The sequence below is a fragment of the Nuphar pumila genome, chromosome 11 (assembly GCF_984573655.1).
Source record: "Nuphar pumila chromosome 11, dmNupPumi1.hap1.1, whole genome shotgun sequence".
Classification (NCBI taxonomy): Eukaryota; Viridiplantae; Streptophyta; class Magnoliopsida; order Nymphaeales; family Nymphaeaceae; genus Nuphar; species Nuphar pumila.
In genome coordinates this window covers 38,883,416-38,903,536 of record NC_143259.1, presented here as the reverse complement: position 1 = coordinate 38,903,536, position 20,121 = coordinate 38,883,416, and the positions used below count along the sequence as shown (strand labels likewise).

The 20,121-nt window shown below is 40.2% G+C and overlaps 1 protein-coding gene across 2 annotated transcripts in view; it reads right to left on the bottom strand.

Annotated features, from left to right (window-relative positions):
• Positions 1 to 463: 463 nt before the first annotated feature.
• Positions 464 to 20,121, bottom strand: part of LOC149822284 (signal peptide peptidase-like 4) — a 117,161-nt gene continuing 97,503 nt past the window's right edge. The window contains exons 10-14 of one of the 2 annotated variants that reach the window (XM_089980967.1): positions 5,538 to 5,630; positions 5,313 to 5,455; positions 2,386 to 2,456; positions 990 to 1,073; positions 464 to 929 (exon numbers count right to left, since the gene is read on the bottom strand). In XM_089980967.1, the coding sequence (XP_089837093.1) occupies positions 829 to 929; positions 990 to 1,073; positions 2,386 to 2,456; positions 5,313 to 5,455; positions 5,538 to 5,630 (492 nt within the window). In that variant the 3' untranslated portion in view covers positions 464 to 828. The remainder of the gene's footprint in view (positions 930 to 989; positions 1,074 to 2,385; positions 2,457 to 5,312; positions 5,456 to 5,537; positions 5,631 to 20,121) is intronic. The other variant, XM_089980968.1, reaches the window with a different exon arrangement.

Below are 20,121 nucleotides of genomic sequence, written 5' to 3'. Positions count from 1 at the left end.
GAAGCAAAGCAATTCATGTTGATTTGAGCCATTTGACTTGCCAGTGCAAAAAAAAAAGATTGATTTTAGCACTGCAAGATTGGAGTGTGGGTAGATTAGTGCCACAGTAAATTCATACCAGCAGCATTTCGGCCCTGCCAGGCTGTTAAACGATGCTCTCCCCAAATAGGCATGTGATTCACTCCCTGGTCAAAATTTGCCGAGCAGAAAATCCTAGTAGTTATACACTATATGAGCATTTCTCGGCCCTGACCACCAAACAAATTAAGCAGCCAAAACATGTGGTCATGATGCGAAGCTTGAGGAGCCGACATTTCTTGTGTTTCTCCTGTGGAGGCAACAGGTTTGAAATTTTCTGGTCTTGTAGTTTTATACTGAACAAAGAAACCAGTAGGTCATCACGTTAGAAGACAATATTGATCCGCATATTTGTTTGGAAACTCGTCATGCAACTACTTGGGAATTTTCGCAACCACCACAATCCCATGATATGTAATTTGATGCAGAAACCAACTGTTTCCACGAGAATATGTTATGAATATGTTATCTAACATAAACTACACTTCCACTCAAGGTGGTGAGACATAATATCCTGATTTTGCAGAACATACAAAACCCTGGTATGAGAAGTTCACTATAGAACACACCTCTGCACTGATCTGCAGAACCAACTAGACTTGGAAATGTACATGACTAACTGTATAGATTGCTTAAGCCCTACATAAGTTCTTGATACATTAAATAGCTATGCTCAAGGCCCTACGAGTGGGCCACAAATTGGAGCTGGACCTACATATTCATGCTTCCCAATTTCGGCAACATAGGTACTCATTGGTTAAGTTGGATATGTGGGCACACCCTTTCTGGTTCTCCTCTCGTCCACAGGTTATGCAGTTCACCTCGTTTCCATCCCAGAGTCAAAACAATACCTGAGAGAGAGAGAGAGTAAATAAATGGAACAAGAGAAATAAAATTCGTAATCAACTTACCAAGTGTGAAAGGAACTATAAAGAGAAGGGCTGGCTGACCGGCACCATCCATTAAAGTCAGAGCAACATATGTAGTAAAAAGACCTGCTCGTGTAGGTTTTAGTTAGAGGCTGATTGCCACAGCTGACAAAGATTATATAACATTTCAATACAAAACAGTTCAAACATGTGGTTAAATCTATGGAGTAGAACAAAAGCATGCTTAAATCTATTAGAGAATTGTAGTGATGGTTTAAATCGATAAATCTATTAGAGGATTGTACTGATGGTTTAAATCGATTTAAGGATAGCTCACATACAAAAACTCTGCCTTATTCAGATCTCTGCATGCCTACTGTATACTTGACAGAGCTTATAATTCATTCTAGTATTTTCTGCTAATTGCATATTACATTGGAACATGATTGCTTACTGGACAGGTCTGAAAAACAAGAGCAGACAGTATACTGCCATGTGTAAGGGTGGCTGTTTACCCAACATGATACCTTGCTTTTCCAATTCAATTAGCAGTTGCCATGTCACAATCTAAAATTCCTGGGCATCAAGATATTAAATAAACAGACCAAATTACATGAGCAACATCATTCAATGTGGGGATTCTAAGGGAAGTCACTCTGTTCTGAATCAAGCTCTCACATACAGTCCCAACTATCAAACCTAAACCAAACAGAAGCATGTCAGTTCTATAATTTAATTATGGTTGAAATCTTATCCTGAGTTCAGTTGTGTACTACAGGTCCTTAATGTATTGCATCGGAGAGAAGGGACAGTGAAACTGGACATAGAAATGCTAAGAATAGGAAGTGTATCTAGTAAGATATACATGGACTCCCTAAGAGAAATGATATGGATGAATTACCTGGCCATATATTGACTGCTGAGAAAGTATCAGAAACAAGAGTAAAGGACTAAACTCAAATGAAACGTACAAAGACATGAAAGTTGCAGACAATTAAACTACATTTATACATGGATATCTAGATTTAGATCAGACATGAAAATTTCAGACTTGCAAAAGAGATAAAAGAGCTGCTGATTCATATCAATTCAGCTTATTTCAAGCAGAGATTTCTCCTAATTGTTCTAAATGTTGCTATGACCAAGGGTTTGACACTTTAGCTAATATTACCATTATCAGATCCATTTCAGAATATTTGTAAAGTTATCTACAAGAAAAGAATCTGCCAAGTAAACATATCAGTCACACTTATAAAGCTAGTTTTGGTGTATACACTCATCATGATAAAAGAAAATGACAAAACAAAAGTCCAAAGTTCAAAACTACATAAAAGAAATACTAAACCATAGTTTTTCAGAAAAACACAACACAGTTCACTTTTTCTTTATTTATTTGTTAACTTTTTTGTGTTCTATCAACAAAATGAACATTTCTTACCAAATCCATAGGCAACCAGCGACCATAGAAAATATCCATATCGCAATCTTTTCTTGGAAGCCCAATCATATCTGAAAATTTGCATCAAATACAATAACTAGATTAAGAAAATCCCCAATAAAAGAAAAGTATGTAGGTGTTTAAAATGACAATGAAACCCACAAAACATCAAAAAGAGAAACCATAACCCATGATTATGAAGCAAAGACATCACGTGGAGTCTAGGATAAAAATAACAACACTTCAGGGCATCAACACTAGGGGAAATCCTGGCATGATTATCTTGAGTGGAAACCAGAGTTCGAGAAGTATTAGATTATATTTACAGTTAATTGTTAACTGAGCTTTCAAAAATTTTGTAGTTGTGTGGTGTTCCATTGTGCCTTGTGTTTGTGCTATTGAAGACTCTTGGATTCACGACTCTTCAGTGGACATCACATTACACTCTCTCGATGCACCCATTTTGTATATTTTAGTGTTTTTCTTGTTTTTATTTTATATGGCTCTTAATACTAGATATTTTGTTTTGTTAGTTATTACATATCATTTCACATGTTTTAGTAGTTCACATCTATGTTTAGTTGATCATAATGCCTAAACTTGATTTTTTTTTATTGCATCCTATGTTCTTAGTTTTTTTTAAGGTTTTTTCTGTTTTTTGTAATTTTTTAAATTGTTTTTTTTTAGTATCGTATAATACAATACAATACACTTGTATCCCAAGACCTTCTGGTATGAGTTCCAATATGCTCTTTACAACATTACCACAACATTGCCAACTATGATGATGTTACATATAAGAGAATAGTGAATCTAGCACTACCAATTACTAAGAACTACAATAAAGACTAGCATAGTAACAATATCACTTTCAGATATGCTACCAACTGTTGATGCTATTGTTCATAACCTCAAGTTGTGCATATGTAATGACCAAATGATACCAAAATATGGATCATGCATGACTTCTAGGTCAGAACAGCTATTTACTAGTCATGAGCTGAGAGTTCACGACTTCATGCATTCTAGGCAACCGCAATCACATCCATTTAGAAAACTCTTTAGATATCTAAAATCGCTACATGTTTGTTTGAGGAACTTGTTCAAGCTACTAGATCAAACACTAAAGCAGAAGGGGACTGCGTGATTATGTCTAAAAATTGTGGATTATTATTTTATATTGGGAGAATGTTGTCCAAAAAATTGAAATGACAAACTACATACTCTGCCGACAGATATCTTTGTTAAGTCTCTGGAAACAATACACCATTGCAAGATAGAGGTTCTTTGTGGAAAACCAGCATAACACATCCTTGCGCCACCTTGAAGGGCAATCTTAAATGTTTTAAAAGGGATAGGATTAATAAAGTGAATTTGGGAGGTTTATTTTTTACAGTCACTCCATCTTGGAGAGACGTTGCTTGGTGAGATGGTGAAGTGCTCTCACTGCTAGCATGGAAATACGGGTTCGAGTCTGAGATCAGCGAATTTGTGCAGAAGGCTAGGATCGTCCCAAATGTGCCTATCTCTAGCATCATGGAATACTGAATTGCACTGGGTATATGTCTCTCCCCCTTTTTGTCTCTCGATCTCACTATTCTCATAGAGTAAGACTACAGAAGCATGAAAAGAAAATTCAAAATTAAGCAACAGCTGAAAAATAAAAAAAAAAGTGATACCAAATATTAGTGCATAAATGGTCACACGGGCAAAGATATGAATACAAACCACACCAAATGCAGTACCAGATATGTCCTGCACTCCCAAATGGGAGTACCCCTTATGCATGCACCAAAGAATCGAAAAATTGGAATCATATCCCCGCTCTATGTTTGTCATTTGGCATATGATGTTCTTATGAACATACATTAGAAAGTTGGCAAACCGAAGAGGGACAAATTTATAGAGATAGGAAGAACATTATACTTCAAAGCCAAGCATTGTATGAACAGACTATAATAACAAACATAAAATCATTTTAAATGCTTTTGAGTTTTCTATCTTGACACTTGTCATAATGATGATTCTTTCTTTATATCAACGAGCAAAAATAATGATGACTGACCTTCAACGGAAAATTCAAATAATCTCAAAACTATTCCAAAATAATCAAACTTCACTGATATTGCTTGCTAGGGGTGCACACGAGCTGAGTTTGATCCGAGCCTGATCTGGTCGAACCTGGCTTGCTTAAAAATTCCTATGTTTAAGATTGGCTCGAGCTCGGAGTCGAGCTGGAACAGCCTTGTCCAGACTCCGCTTGGTTCCAAGCTTGAGCTGAGCCAAGCTTGTCCATAGTTTTAATTTTGTTTTATCATTTTAAGGTGAGATTTGATCCTCCACCTCCCCAGAAAGTGGACAACAGCCTCACCGTGGCTGGCAATCTTGTTTATTGTGACCCAAAATAATTTTACACATAGAAAATGACTAGATTATTGTAAAAATATGAAAAGCTTTAAAAGTAGGAGATTCAATCTCTCCACCTTTTGGGGAGTCTAACACCCTATCAATAGGAAAACACTGACTTTTCTTTTAGTTTGGCAAACATATTTTATACATACTATTTATATGAGCTTAATTGAGTTCAGCAACTTGATCAAGCTCGCTCGTTTATGTAGACCGAGCCTGGACCTGTGTTCAAGCTCAGCTCATTTACTTTCATGAACAAGCTCGAGTTGAGCTTAAACAAGCTAAGCTCGAGCTAGCTCGGTTTTTTGTGCACCCCTATTACTTGCATAAAGGTTGTTTCACTATGAATAACCTCAAAACAACATCAGCTACAATTCCAAAGTAATCAAAAGACCGGAAAAAGGGATTTCTCTATCTCCAAAGTCCACCAAAGGCTAATCTCATACATCAAAGCTAGTGGCTCCTTTGCATGTGCAGGAGTAAAAAGGAAGCATGAATCATGAAAACTAAGGTTCTACCTTAATGAAAATCCAATTAATAATCCTGGCAGAAGAATGTCACCAAAACCAATGATGCCGTAACCACCCCATGGATCAAACATACGTGGTATTTTCAATAGCATTGGAACACCATCTTCTCCACTTTTATCTCCTCGAGCTACCTACAATGAATGACCTGTCATATGACTTTCAACTACACAGTTAACAGTTTTAAGTACAAATCTAACAGAATTTTTTGCTTACCACAATCATCACACTGTCATGAAACCACCTCGGAGAAAGATATACCCAGAAGATGTCATACAGAAAGGCACAACCAAGAAGGACTGTAGCAACCTAATTTCCACATTCAAATATAAATTCAAAGAAGAAGAAAATGCTTTGAAGTATACAAGAGGCTATTTAGATGCAAAATGTGATACACAGAAAATAATCATTCTATTAAAGAGGGCAAAGGTTTGCCTGGAAAGAGCAAAATATGAAGCAAACATTATAACATATATACATATATATATATAGAGAGAGAGAGAGGGAGGGAAAAGTTCTAATGGTGATAATGATATGTACAAGAATATTAAGGGTATGTTTGTTAAAATGTATATATACTATATATATGTATGTATTTATCTATAATGTATACATGTTCAAATATGTATATACATATATTAGATATATATGCATATACATATATGTATAATATCCTTTTTGTATTTTATCTTTCCTTTTTCTCTATTTTCTAGTCAACAGGCTGTTGACTAGCTGTTAGACATGGTCTAACAGCTAGATTTCTAGCTGTTAAACTGTGTAAGTCTAACAGCTAGTTGTTGCTCCCTCTTGTGAGTATAAATAAGGGGTGTTTACCCCATTGTAGGTATGCTTCTTGCATACTTGTGATCAATCAATCATATAATATTTTTTTATATTGTGAGCTTTACTTGTGTGTGCCCTGAGTGTGCCCTTAGTGGCCATTTTTTGTGTTTGCCTATTTTGATTCTTGGTGGACACTTTGTTTGTGATTGAAGGCCCTTGGTTCTTTACATGGTATCAGAGAATGGTTGCACTTGCTCATTTGTGATTGACGTTCAAGTGTTCATGTGATCGTGTATTGCCCTCTTAAAGATTGGCTTGATTCTTTAGTTCGGGTGCTCGTGGATCCTACTCAAAGTTCGTGGTGTGGTGCTCACACTCTCTTTCTCTACATCTATCTATTTTTTCACTTCATCTATTTCTCTCTCTCTCTCTCTCTCTCTCTCTCTCTCTCTCTCTCTCTCTCTCTCTCTCTTCCACTTTGTAAGAATGGATGACAAAGAAAATGTCACCATTATGCCCATTAAACTTAACAATACCAACTATATAATGTGGTTTTCAATTATAAAGCACCATATTTAGATAAAAGGATTCTGGAGATTAGTGGATGGATCCGACGCAGAGCCTCAACTAATTCTCACTAAGGTGGATAACGAGAATGAAGCTTCTCTTTTAGATGAGGAAAGAACTAAGGTCATATCCGACTATGAGAGAAAATGGAATGAGTGGATAATGAGACATGCCAAGATTATATCTTGGCTCATTAATTGTGTTGATATTAAAAAATGCTCTAATCTTGCAAAATTTGAGCATGCTAATAATGCTTGAAAATACCTCAAAAATATGTATTCCCTTAATGATATTATACATGTGTGCAATTTACAAGACAAGGTTTGAATCATGACCTAAGGTGATAAATGTAATGAAATGGGATCTTCCACAAAAGCACGAAAACTCACAAAGGGTGTCTATTGGAGACACTACAAGCACAACCCATAAAAGGGTATAAATGAAAGAACACAATAAAAATAATAATCTTTTATTTCTCACAAGAAATGCTTAAGAAGCATTGATTTACAATGGAAGGAATCACCCCTATTTATACAAGAAAAGGAAGAGTAGAGGAGAGCTCTCCTTTAGAGTTATTGGACCTAGTCCAACGACTCTAATTATAGCCGTTGGACTAGGTCCAACGACTATATGTCTACTCAAGTTCTAATTAAAACTTGACTAGATTCTAATTCTAATTCAAAATGAACTAGATAAAAATAAAAAATAAAGACAGAAAAAGAAATATTATATTATTATATATATTACATTTTATATTTTAACACTCCCCCTCAAACTTACGGGACAATGAGCGAAAGTTTGTTTAAGAGGAAGTGAAATCTAGGAGTAGCGAGAGGTTTGGTAAAAAAGTCCGCTAATTGATATTCTGATGGCAGATCAATGGTTCCACGTAGATATTCCTCTCTGACATAGTGACAGTCCATCTCAATATGTTTGGTGCGTTCATGAAAAAGAAGAAGTAGATTATAACTTATTTGATTTCTTACCACAAGAAGAATTAACCTCTTGTGGTGTTTCTTTGAATGATAATTCCTTAGTGATAATAATGGACATTCTAATATTGAAAATAATGAATCAAGTAATGATAATATTATTGATAAACCAATACAAGTGTATACCTGAGGTGAGCAAAGAAACCCTCTAAGTGCCTTAGAAAAATATATACATAATTCCTCTATAGAAAAAAACACACTTAGAAGATCCAATCATATCTCTATTCCACATAGTAGGTTTGTATCGTATGATACTTTGACACCAAATTATAGAGCATGCTTAATAGCATTACATTATTACTATGAACCATCACACTATAATGATGCTAAAAATATTCTATAATGGGTTGAAGGCTTAAAGCAATGAATGTAGAATTAGATGCTCTTAAAATGGCTAATACTTGGAAAGTAACTTCATTACCCTTAGGAAAGAAAGCTATAGGATGTAGATGGGTTTTTAAGGTTAAAACCAAGAGTGATGAAACTCTAGAAAGATATAAAGCCAGATTAGTCGCCAAAGGATATTCTCAAGAATATGAGAGTGACTATGAGTAAACCTTTCCACCAGTAGCTAGAAAGACCAGTGTTGAGACCCTCGTAGCAGTGACTTCAATTAAAAAATGGCCCATATATCAACTTGATGTTAACAATGCTTTTCTTAACGAGGAATTAAATGAGGTTTATATGAACCCTCCATCGGGAGTCAGTATTGAAAATGATAAAACTCTTAAACTGAAAAAGGCCTTGTATGGTCTTAAACAAGCTCCAAAGGCCTGGTATGATAGATTTAGTAGTGTCATGTCTTCTTTGAGTTTTTATTCCTGTTATATTGGCACTGCTCTTTTTATTAAAAATAAGGTATCAAAGCAGTTATACTTCTGCTTTACGTAGATGATATGACAATAACTAGGAGTGACAAACAGGGAGTCAGTGATATTAAAAATATTTTATAAGAAAATTTTGACATGTCTGACTTGGGTTATTTGAGATATTTTCTAGGCATTGAAGTTGATTACTCTTCTATAGGGTACATTTTGTCCCAAATGAAGCTTGTTGCTGACATTTGTGAAGAGTCTAAAATTTCAGATGATTAGAAACCCCAAAAGTGATCAATGCTAAGTTAAGGTTTGAAGATGAAACTCTCCTTGAAGATCCTACACTCTATTGTCTGCTGAACAGGAAACTCATTTATCCATCACCAGACTAGATATAGCTCATGCAATTCATTCTGTCAGTCAGTTTCAGCATGCTCCGACTACTGTGCATATGAGTTTTGTGTTAAGAATTATCAGATACATCAAGAATACCATCACTAAAAGGCTTTTCTTATCCTATTCCTCTTCTTCCTCTCTGGATTTATTTGCTTATACTGATGTTGATTGGAGAGGAATGTTAAAATAAATAATTAAAATGTATTTATATATATATAGTAAAATATACATGTATACCTTTATAATTAGTTATAACCCATAAGGGTATTTTGATCTTTTTATTGGATCTATAAATAGAATAATCTACTAGGGACTATATTGTAATTGTCCTTTTTCTTTGTTTTTGGTTTGACCAAGGCCTTTTTGGGCAACTCATAGAGCCCTTGGGAGCCACCCCAACGGTCACAAATATGACCGTTGGGGGGCTCCCAACGCCTCCCTTGGTCTCCCTTTTGTGTATAAATAGAGGGGATTGGACCCTCTTTACATTATTGCTTTTTCTCAAGCTATCTCAATAAATGCTATTATTTTTTATGTTTGTCTTCTTGTGTTTGGCTTAACCTTATTAGCAATTTCTTATGTATGAAGGCTATTGTCTTTATGTGTTTGTCCTCTTGTGTTTGGCTTTGTGCTTATCTTCTTGTAGTTGGCTCTTTGTAAGCCTTCCTACCAGTTTTGTGCTTGTCTTCTTGTGCATTGGCTCTTGTATAGTCCCTTAGTGGGCTGTTTTGTGCTTGTGCACTTATGTTTCATTACAAAGAAATCTCAATGATATAATCTCAACTACAGTTTTTTGTGTTTTTAAGAGATTCTTTAATTTCGTGGAGATGCAAGAAGCAACAAAAGGTATCCTTGTCCTCAACCGAAGCTGAATACATTAAGATAGATTGCCATTATGTCAGAGATGAATATTTGAGAGGAAATATTACATTTTCGTATGTCACATTAAAATACCAGCTTGTGGATGTTAAGATTAAATGTATATATATATATGTATGTATATATGTATATTGACTATTTGTATATATACTTATGCATATAGTATAGCATATATGTATACATTCACATGTATACGTATATATTTCTATATATGTACAATATGTATATATATATATATATATATATATATATATATATATATTTACAATATATATATATATATATATTTACAATATATATATATATATATTGGGGACTAAGTAAAATAAGTTGACTTAGTCCCAATGGCTAGAAATTCTATTTGTTGGGAGGCTTCTCCTTGGCTTATTTTCCCTACTTCTTTCTCCTCCTCTCCTCTATAAATAAAGGGTGTCTATGAATGCGTAAGGTTGAGAGAGTGATGGTTAGTATTAGGGTTTTGTATTGTTTTTCGTTGAGTGAATTATAGTGAGGCTTGAATGTAATTTTATTTTTGTATTTCTTTTAATGTGCATTGGAATCCGCACCATTTCGTGACAGCGGATTTCTTCACCAAAGCTCTTTCTACACCTCGTTTTATTTTTCTCCTTAACAAACTTTCGGTTATTTCACCGTAAATTTGAGGGGGAGTGTTAAAATATATGTGTACATGCATATATTCATATATATAATTATTAGTCTTGTAATAGTTAAATGTCCTATAGGGGCATTTTAGTCATTTTCCTTGTAATAAAATTGTTTATTAAAATAAATTTTTTCTTTTATTTATTTTTAGTTTTTTTATTTTTGTAATTAGTAGATCCATTGGGGGCTTTATGGTCTTTTTGACCATAGAGTCGTAATATGACCGTTGGGACTCCCAACAATTAGAAATATGACCATTGGGAGCTGTCAACGACTCTATAGGGAGCTCCCAATGGTCTCTCTTCTCTCATTTTTCATGTATAAATAGGGGTGTAATTCCCCCTATTCTTTATTCTTTTGCTCAAGCACTTCTTCAATAAAATCCTACATAATTTTACTCTTGTGTTTGCCCTTTGTTGGCTATTTGTGTTGTCCCATATTGTGCAAATTGTGAGTGTGATCTTGTTAGGCCCTAGTAGTATTAGCTTGTGCTTGTGTATACTTTTTGTGATTGCAATCCTGTAAGCCCTTAGTGGCATTGTTTTTATCATTTCCACTATTTCATTACATAGCCTTGCTCCTTGGCTCTTCTCTCCACCACCCCCTCTGCTGGGAATAGAAATCAGAGCAGCAGCAAGCAAAGTTGCAGATGCTGCTACTCCTTATCACTCAACTGAACTCACTCGGTTAACCATGCAACAAAACCCCCATGCCTTTCTTCCTCCCCTGACCCTGTGTTTGATTGAATCATCAATCAAACACCCGATTGCCTATACATTTTGGTTAATTGCCAGAACTTGTAAGAAAAGGAAAAAAAGAAAGAATTAAAGAAAAGCCAAATTCAAAAACACAAGAAGAGAACACCCTTCACCTGAGAGACAAATCCTTTCAAGCCAACCCCATGTCTCCTCTCTTTTGGCCTTGGTCAGTTTCCTGTCTGATAAAGAATGCGAGAAGAGATTTTTAACAAGGCCAGGGCTAGGATGGCAGCTGCCAATTGTAGTTGCAGGGCGTTCATGATCAGGTTCTGCCACCCAACTCCACTGGAGAGTCCCAAATCCCGGCAATGAATTTATGGGGAAAGGAGGAAGAAGACATTTGGGCTATGAAAGCCCCAATGTTCATTTTTTGGCAGACACCCCATGAATGAACACTAAGGGGTGTGATTTGGAATCATACGATTCAAAATGTAATATAGTGTGTTTTTATAATATATTAAATGCTAGGATTTAAAAAAAATTGGCTAAGTGTTGTAGTAACATATGTAAAATACTCGATATTAGGTGGCGTCAATTGAATCTGGGTTCGGCCCAGGTCTCATTGACAAGACCAATACGAGCCAAACAACATACGATAAAAACTTTTATTTTTGATCTTTCAAATCAAGCGAAAATCGAGTAAAATTCATGTTAAATTCAGGCGAAAATCGGGGTCAAAAATCAATATATATATATTTAGATGCGTCTCAAGATTTTGAATTCATCGATATTTTACTTTTCTGAATTCGAGCTACGGTTGGCTCGAAAATCACATTTTTTCAAAAAAGGCCCGCCTCAATGAGACCGGGTCTGATCCATATGATCCAAGTTAATATAGATCTGGACCCAGTCTAAGACCGATATTAATTAAGATCTGATCCAATTCAAGATCCATATGGATTTTGGATATGGATCCAAATCCAAAATCTAGGTCCAATGAAATTAAAGCTTTAAATTCAGTATAAAGGTTTAATTTAAGGAAAGTTAAAGTTAAAAAGACTCTCAGAGGGGTAAGACACCCTTTTAAACTTTCCGGACATTTATTAATTAATAAATAATTAATAATTAATTAATTAAATATTAATAATTAATTAATTCCAAAAATTATTATAAATATGGTAGTTACCAAATAAGTAGGGTTTTCACAGGAGGGCGTCACCCTCTAGAAGAGCCCAATTTGATAAGAAAACAAAAAGGTAAGTAGAGAAAAAAAAGAGAAAGCAAGAAAAGTCAACAATGTTTTTTTGAGAAGAATAAGAAAGAAAGTTGGAGATAGAATCCCATGTGGGGGAGGACTCTATCTCCCAATTCAAATGAGAAATTAGAGGGGCGTCACCCTCTTGAGGATCCCATCCTCTATAAAAAAACAAAAAAAAAGTAAAAAAGAAAGAAAGAAAGAAAGAAAGAAAGAAAGGAGAAAGAGAGAGTGTAATATCGCGTATTTTCACACTTAGTTAAATTTGAGATTTTTGAGAATTTGGCTAAGTATAGAAGAAAAATCGTTTAAACCTCGATCTTAAACAGATGCTTTTGAGTCTGGGCTTGGCCCAGATTTCATCAGCTAGGTCGAGACGAGCCAATCGGAACATGAGAATGAGTTTTATTATCAACCTTTAAATTCAAGTGAAATTCGAGCAAAATTCGTGTTATTTTTTAGCAAAATTCAAAATTTATATTCATGTAATATACTGTTGGATGTGTCTCGAAATACTGATTGCAACGATATATTACTTTTTAGAATTTAAGTTCCGGTTGGCCCGAAAATCGTATTTTTTTTTTAAAAAAAAAGAGCAATTTATCCAGTGTCGAGCGGGCACGCCTGCCCAAAGTGAGATCGCTGGCATCTGGGGCATACGCTGCCAGCCTGCTGCTTGGCTGGAGGGTTGCCTTGTGGCCGCTGACGCTTCGAAGGAGGATATCGTTTCCTTCCTCCTTCGCTCTTTACAGGAAGGAACGGTCGTTTGCCTGGGTCGCCAGAAGGTGTCTTCGGCTCACCACCCGTAGCGGGTGACCTCCTGCCCTGAGCACTCTTAGTGCGCTCCCAGGCTTCACTCAGAATGGTGGCGGCAGCAACTGCCATAGAGAAGGTCGAGGGCATGCTCGTAAGGACCCGATGCATGAGTCCCTCCTTCAGCCCCCGAACAAACTTTCCTGCTCGTTCACGATCATCTGCGAACAGGTTGGGACACTAGGGTTCCAAACTCTGGAATTTGGCGATGTAATCCGTCAAACTCGAATTGCCCTGACAGAGCTCCAAGAACTCCACCTTCTTCTTCTCCCTCGCGTGAGGCGGGAAGTAGTTTTCCAAGAAAGCCTTTCTGAAAGCTTCCCAAGGAATGGGCGAAATTCTCGAAAACTGCACACCCCGGGCCATGTCCCACCAACTGCGGGCATTCCCTTTCAACCTGAAGGTCCCGAATAGCGTCTTCTTGTCATCGGGCACTGACAAGACCTCGAACACTCGTTTCATCTCCTTCACCCAGTTATCGGCCATGTCTGGGTCGGGCTTGCCATCGAAGGTCGGGGGGTCAAGCTTCAGAAATTTCTCATACGTCACTGCGGTATGCGGGATCAGCTCAGGAACGGGCGTTGGTTCCCTTTGGGAACGAATCTGGTCTCGCATAGCCGTTGCCAGGGAACCTAGGGAATCCATCACGAATCCCCGCTGATCTGACCATTCGTCAGCAGACCCTTCGTTCGAGTTCCTTGCCATCCTTAGAGTAAACAAGGAATACCAATAATTAGAAATTTTAGGAAGCTCAAAACAAGCAAAAACATAAGTACTATTCATGTTTAACATGAGTAGTTTATGTAACCCCAGCTGGTACATAAGCAAAACGTGTCAAGCCACTTAACTTAACAATGCAATGTGCACCTACTAAGAAAGAGGAAAAGTATACTCACAGCGCGATGCGGATGCTCAATGGTCAAGAATCTTTGTTTCCTTTAGCTCTGATACCAAGTTGTAACACCCCAAAATTTCAAACTTGCAAACCTTTCAGAAAAACAGACAAGAGACTAAAAAGGAATCTCTTCATCTCAGAGATGGTTTACGAAATCAGCGGAAGACTATACTTTTGTTAATTTCAGAAAGGCAAGCTGACAACTTTGGGCGCGTTAGCTAAAAGGACCAAAACGCACATATCATGTTACTTGCAAACACTTGGAAAAGAACCGCTTTCATTTAAGAAGTTCTCCAAATAGTACAAAATTCGGATATCCCAAGGAAAATCCGTTACAAAAACCCCAAACAACAGGACGCGAGCTAAGAGCAGGAAGAAGGACGTCTTGGAGTCATCTTGTCATCGCGCCATCGCTTGTGGTGTACCTAATCATCACCTGTACCCATAGAATGGGTTAGTTTCGCGAAAAACTAGTAGGTGCACAAGAGAGACTACAAGGAACTGAATTATGTAAATTTAATTCAGTAGGTTACGCAGTTTAAAGCAGATATGCAGTTAAACGGGTAAGCAATGCACGCAAATAACTAGTGCAACCGCGTAAGTAGTGCAATCGAACAAGTAGTGCAAGCAAACAAGTAGTGCAAGCGAATAAGTAGTGCAAGCGAGTCAGTAGTGCAAACGAGTCAGTAGTGCAAGCGAATCAGTAGTGCAAGCGAATCGATAGTGCAAGCGAATCGATAGTGCAAGCGAATCGATAGTGCAAGCGAATCAGTAGTGCAAGCGAATTAGTAGTGCAAGCGAGTCTCGCGACCCAACAACCAGTAGTGCAAGCGAATCAGTAGTGCAAGCGAATCGATAGTGCAAGCGAATCGATAGTGCAAACGAATCGATAGTGCAAGCGAATCAGTAGTGCAAGCGAATTAGTAGTGCAAGCGAGTCTCGCGACCCAACAACCAATGTGAACAGACTTTATGTTCTGATATTACTGGCCTGCGGGTACGCGCATGCAAAACGTAGAAACAACTGAAACTAGTTCGGGCGTCTGTTATTCTATGTATTTTCAATAACCCGAATAGCTAGTTGAGTCCGCTCCAAAGGGGACGACTTTAGCCGAGAGAGGATTCCCCAGAGACTGAAAAGCAGTGCCACGGACGCATCCAACTTCTGCAGAAGTGTTGAGCTAACTAATGTAGCCCCTTTCCCCTAACTCCAATGACTGGGGAGGCCGGATCGTTGCCCGTAGGGTGGTTGTTAACAACCTGTCCATTGGAGTTTGTACCGCTCTGTCCTCTCCCTTGACAGACACAAAGAAGCGAATAGGTACGTTAGGGGTTGCTTAACTAACGACCCATTCTATGCTGTGGTATTTAAACCACTCGAGCATCTTGCCTGTGAAGGCGAATGTGAGGCCATTTATGTGATTACAACATTTTGCATTTAGCGTTGTTCGAGGTCGCACGACCGTCTCATCCGATCATCGCAGTACTAGACGTGTCGTGCATGACTACAAGTACTCTAGGATGAAGGGGGTATAGCTCCTCAATAGAAGCCTCAACAGGAGTGTTTCACAAAGATGTAAAGTTTATCAACTTTAATCTATCTTTTGAAACAGCAGTACCTTGTGCCAACATGATGCATGTGATTATCTCGAATCACATCCGTTATCGGGGTATCTACATGTCTCGCATGACTCGATACCGGCCTCGATAGACGGGATACGGGTTTCTCAACAGAACACCCGCTAAGAAGTTCGCTTGAACCCCCAATCCGGGATCACCCGAGATATGCCAAAAAGGCGAGCAGAACCGGTCAGTCACATCCTGCCAAATGCTTTGATTTGGAGCAGTCTTTGATGCTTTTGCGCAGCTCTCTAAAATCTCAAGTCGACTCTGCAGGACTGCGCACACGAAGAGCTAGGATCCTTGCAAGGTATCCCTCTCCTTAGACGAGGATGTGTCGCTCGCTCCCGACTGAACTCTTGTCGCAAGAGGGAGAGGGGTAAATGCCCCTTGCATCCTCCACGAGGATGCCTTTAAGGCATACACAAAGAGCAAGAACCTGCACGTCATCTGCAATAGCAAGGCAATACCAACACATATGCAAAGGCAAAAGCCTAGGCGCAAAGCGCGACGGCAAAGTAAAGGTGGTAAGCAGAAGTGCAACGCAAAACCTTCGCGCGATGCGCGACGACAAAGTAAAGGACAAGGATCGCGAAACCGCGTCCTTGAGTTAAATGTGTACTCGTATAAATATATATATATTTCTATATATATATATATATATATATATATATATTTATTTAATGGTCCCTTTTTAGTTAATTAAACTTAATTCAATTGTCCAAGTCTTCTGTGCAATCTTCCCCTACCTTTGAGAGTTGCAAGCTTGTTGTCGTCCGCGGATGTACGCGATTGGCGGCTCGGGTCGCGGAGCGCGAGCTGGACCCGTCGTACGAGCTGCAAAAGTAACGATCTTAGCAAGCTAATACCAAATTAGAAAGTCAGGGGCACTAACGTCGTCCTGACGTAAAGGAAGCAGAGGCAGGGACATCGTGCACATGCACACCTCCTATAAGCGCAAGAAGCAGGGGCAAGGGATGCGAGCCCCTGCTGACTTGCTGTCAGCGGACTCCGAGGAGACAGGGTGGTTGCACCCCTGCCCTCATAAAGCGAGGGCAAGCAGGGTTGCGCCCCTGCCTGACAAAGTAGAAGAGAGGCAAGGGCAGAGCCCCTGCCTGTCAGCAACGAAGGGGAGGCAGGGGGCTTCGCCCCTGCCAAACGACATAGAAAGAGGGAGGCAGGGGGCCTTGCCCCTGCCTGCCGAAGAACAACAGAGGCAGGGGGGATGCCCCTGCCTAAAGAGAGAAAAGGCACAGGGAGGGGGCTCGACCCCTCCCCTGAACGACGAGGGCACAGGGAGGGGGATTGACCCCTCCCCTGACCAAAAGAGGAAGCAGGGAGGGTTCGACCCTCCCCTGCTGTCAAAGGGAGCAGGGAGGGGTCGACCCTCCCCTGCTGTCAAAAGGGAGCAGGGAGGGGTCGACCCTCCCCTGCTGTCAAAAGGGAGCAGGGAGGGGTTGACCCTCCCCCTGCTGTAAGGAGACGCACGGAGGAGGGGCTCGGCCCCTTCCCTTGTCAACACAAAGAGCAGGGAGGGGGCTCAGCCCCTCCCCTGCCGTGATAGGGAGCAAGGAGGGGGTTCAGCCCCTCCCCTACCTAAAGGAAATGCAGGGAGGGGCTCGACCCCACCCATGCAACCAGAGGGCATCGGGAGGGGAACCGGCCCCTCCCTTACCAAGCACAACACAGGGAGGGGCTCCGCCCCTCCCTCGCTAAAAAGCGCCGCAGGGAGGGGGCTTTGCCCCTCCCCTGCGATCTAGGGCAGCAGGGAGGCAGCTCGGCCACCCTCCCTGCGCAACGGAGAGGTGAGGGAGAATTTGAAGGGCGAAGAGGCGGAAAGAAAAGGAGAAAGAAGGTGAGGGTACATACCTGGAGGTCGCCGGGGGTGGTGGCCGACGGCGGATGGGGGCCTCCAGCGGGATGACGAGGAGGCGAGAAGGAGAGTGCAGAGAGAACGAGAGAGCATCGGGGGGGAGAGGTGCAGAGAGAGACGGTGAGGGGGGGTTCGTATATGAAACCCCCTTGCCTCTCTATCTAATGAAGGCTCGAGGGAGGCGGTGAGGCTGTGCCCGACCGCCTCACCCTTTTGGATCCGGGTCGGGTCCAAATCTGGATCCAACCCGGGTCAAACAAATTTTTTTTATACGGGTTATTACACCTTCCCTACCGTACGGAAGCAGGGAAGAGGGGCTCGGCCCCTCCCCTGCCGTACGAAAGTAGGGAGGAGGCTCTGCCCCTCCCCTGTCATACGAAAGCAGGGAGGAGGCTCAGCCCTCCCCTCCCTGCGTAACGGAGAAACGAGGGGGAAGGAATGAGAGAGAGAGAGAGAGAGAGAGAGAGAGAGAGACGGAAAGAGGAGAAGAGGAAGAACGTACCTGGGGAGGCTGCCGAAGAGAAGCCCGTCGGAGTACGCGTGTCGCCGATGGTCGCGGGTCACCTGCGTCGGCGACTATGGACGAGCGAGAGGGAGAGAGTCGGGAAGAGACGAGAGGGTGAGAGGCGGTGAGGGGGTTTCGTAACCCCCCTCCCCCTGCCTTGCTGTCTTAAAAGGCAGGCGAGAGGCGGTGGTCTGGGTCGGGTCCAGATCCGGCCCGAACCAAAACAAATTTTTTTTTTCGTTACATGCCCGATAAGTCTGGAGCAAAAGAGGGATACAGGGGTTAGGGTTCTGAGAGAGAACCCTAACGGTATCGCATGGGGGAAAAAGGGGAGGAGGCCTTGAAGCGCCGCCGGCGGGAGGTTCGGCCCCGACTTTGTCGGGATATCCCTTTCAAAAGCAAGGGGTTCTTGAGTCGGTTTCCCCCTCTCGCTCTTTTTGTTTCCCCAAATCTCTCTCTCTCTCTCTCTCTCTCTCTCTCTCTCTCTCTCTCTCTCTCTCTCTCGCTGTGTGTGCGCACGCCGGAGGAAGGAGCCCATTACCAGCGAATCCCCGACCATCCGCAGGCGTCAAGGGCCCCTCGAGCATCTGTAACGCTCCAAAAATCCAGGACTTGTAACTTTTTAGAATAGTTAGGAAGCTTTGAAATCATACAATAATCAGAGTTTAAATAATACTTCAGCGAAAAATGATATTTTTAAAACCACAAGTCAATGGACCTTGAGCGCATTACAGCGTAAACTTTCCTTTTGTCAAATCCCGCACAACCATTGAAATCAAATGGTTTAGAAACGGAGTTTCAATAACTGAGAATTCGTTTGTTGAAACCAAAAAGAAGCTTACTAAAACAGTTTTATCAATTCACGGTTTAATAAAAGATAAATTTTGAAACACACTTTATACCAAATTCACCAACATGTCCTCAGGAGCGAAACGTCAGGGAAAAAGCTCTATCTTGACCTCATCACGCCATCGTGCCATCGCAGACTGTATTACCTATCCAAAACTTGCCCATAAAATGGGTCAGTTTCACTAAAAACTGGTAGGTGCACAGACATGACAATATTAAACATAATTAAGCAGAATAATTTAATATGTCAAGTAGACAGACAATTATATAGCAATTTAATTTCAACAGATTCACAGAGCAACTATCATGAACACAATGTTAAAATTATTACAAGCATTTTACTGGCACAAGTCGGCTAACTATTACAAGCAAAGTGCACAAGAAAGTTAACTAGCAAAATACAATGCTTCATCAACCACACACACACAATTCCATAAGTATTGAACCTGTTGTACCCTATAACTTTCATACGTGCATAACTGAACACATTGTGTGATCGGATTTAAATTATGTTTCGATATTAACTGGCCAAGCGGGTACGCACAAGGCACGACTCTAGAAACAGCCTAGACTGATCCGGGGGTTTATTATGCTATGTATTTTATGATAACCCGGATAGCTGACTGAGTCCGCACCTAAGGGGACGGTCAGTGACCAAGAGAAATCCCCAAAGCAGCATAAACAATGGATGCATCCCAAACATGGAGAGCTACCACCTAGGATAATTATGGTAGTCCCATTCCCCTAACTCCGATGACTGGGGAAGCCGAGTCTTTTGCTCGTAACTGCCATTAATGGCCTGTCTATCGAAATTTCGTACCTTCATGTCCTCTCTCCTGACAGGAGTCAGCGATTCGAATGAGTACATCAGGGGTAGTTAACTGAAGACTTATTCTACATACTCTGGTCTTTCGACCCACTCGAGTATCTTGCCGGTGAAGGCGAAAACATCACTTATTTAGGTGATCACAACATTTTGTTATTTGCGCTCATCGAGGTTGCCACAACCTACTCATCTAATCATCGCAACGTAAGAAGACGTACTTGTCAAAAAGTACGGTCGTACATGTCATAAGTACGACTACGATGAAAGGGATATGGTTCCACAAAAGAAACCCCAACAGATGTTATCTGCAAAAGAATTTATACAACACAGCCTGGCAAGATAAATCTTGAATTCACTTCAACAACATTTTTT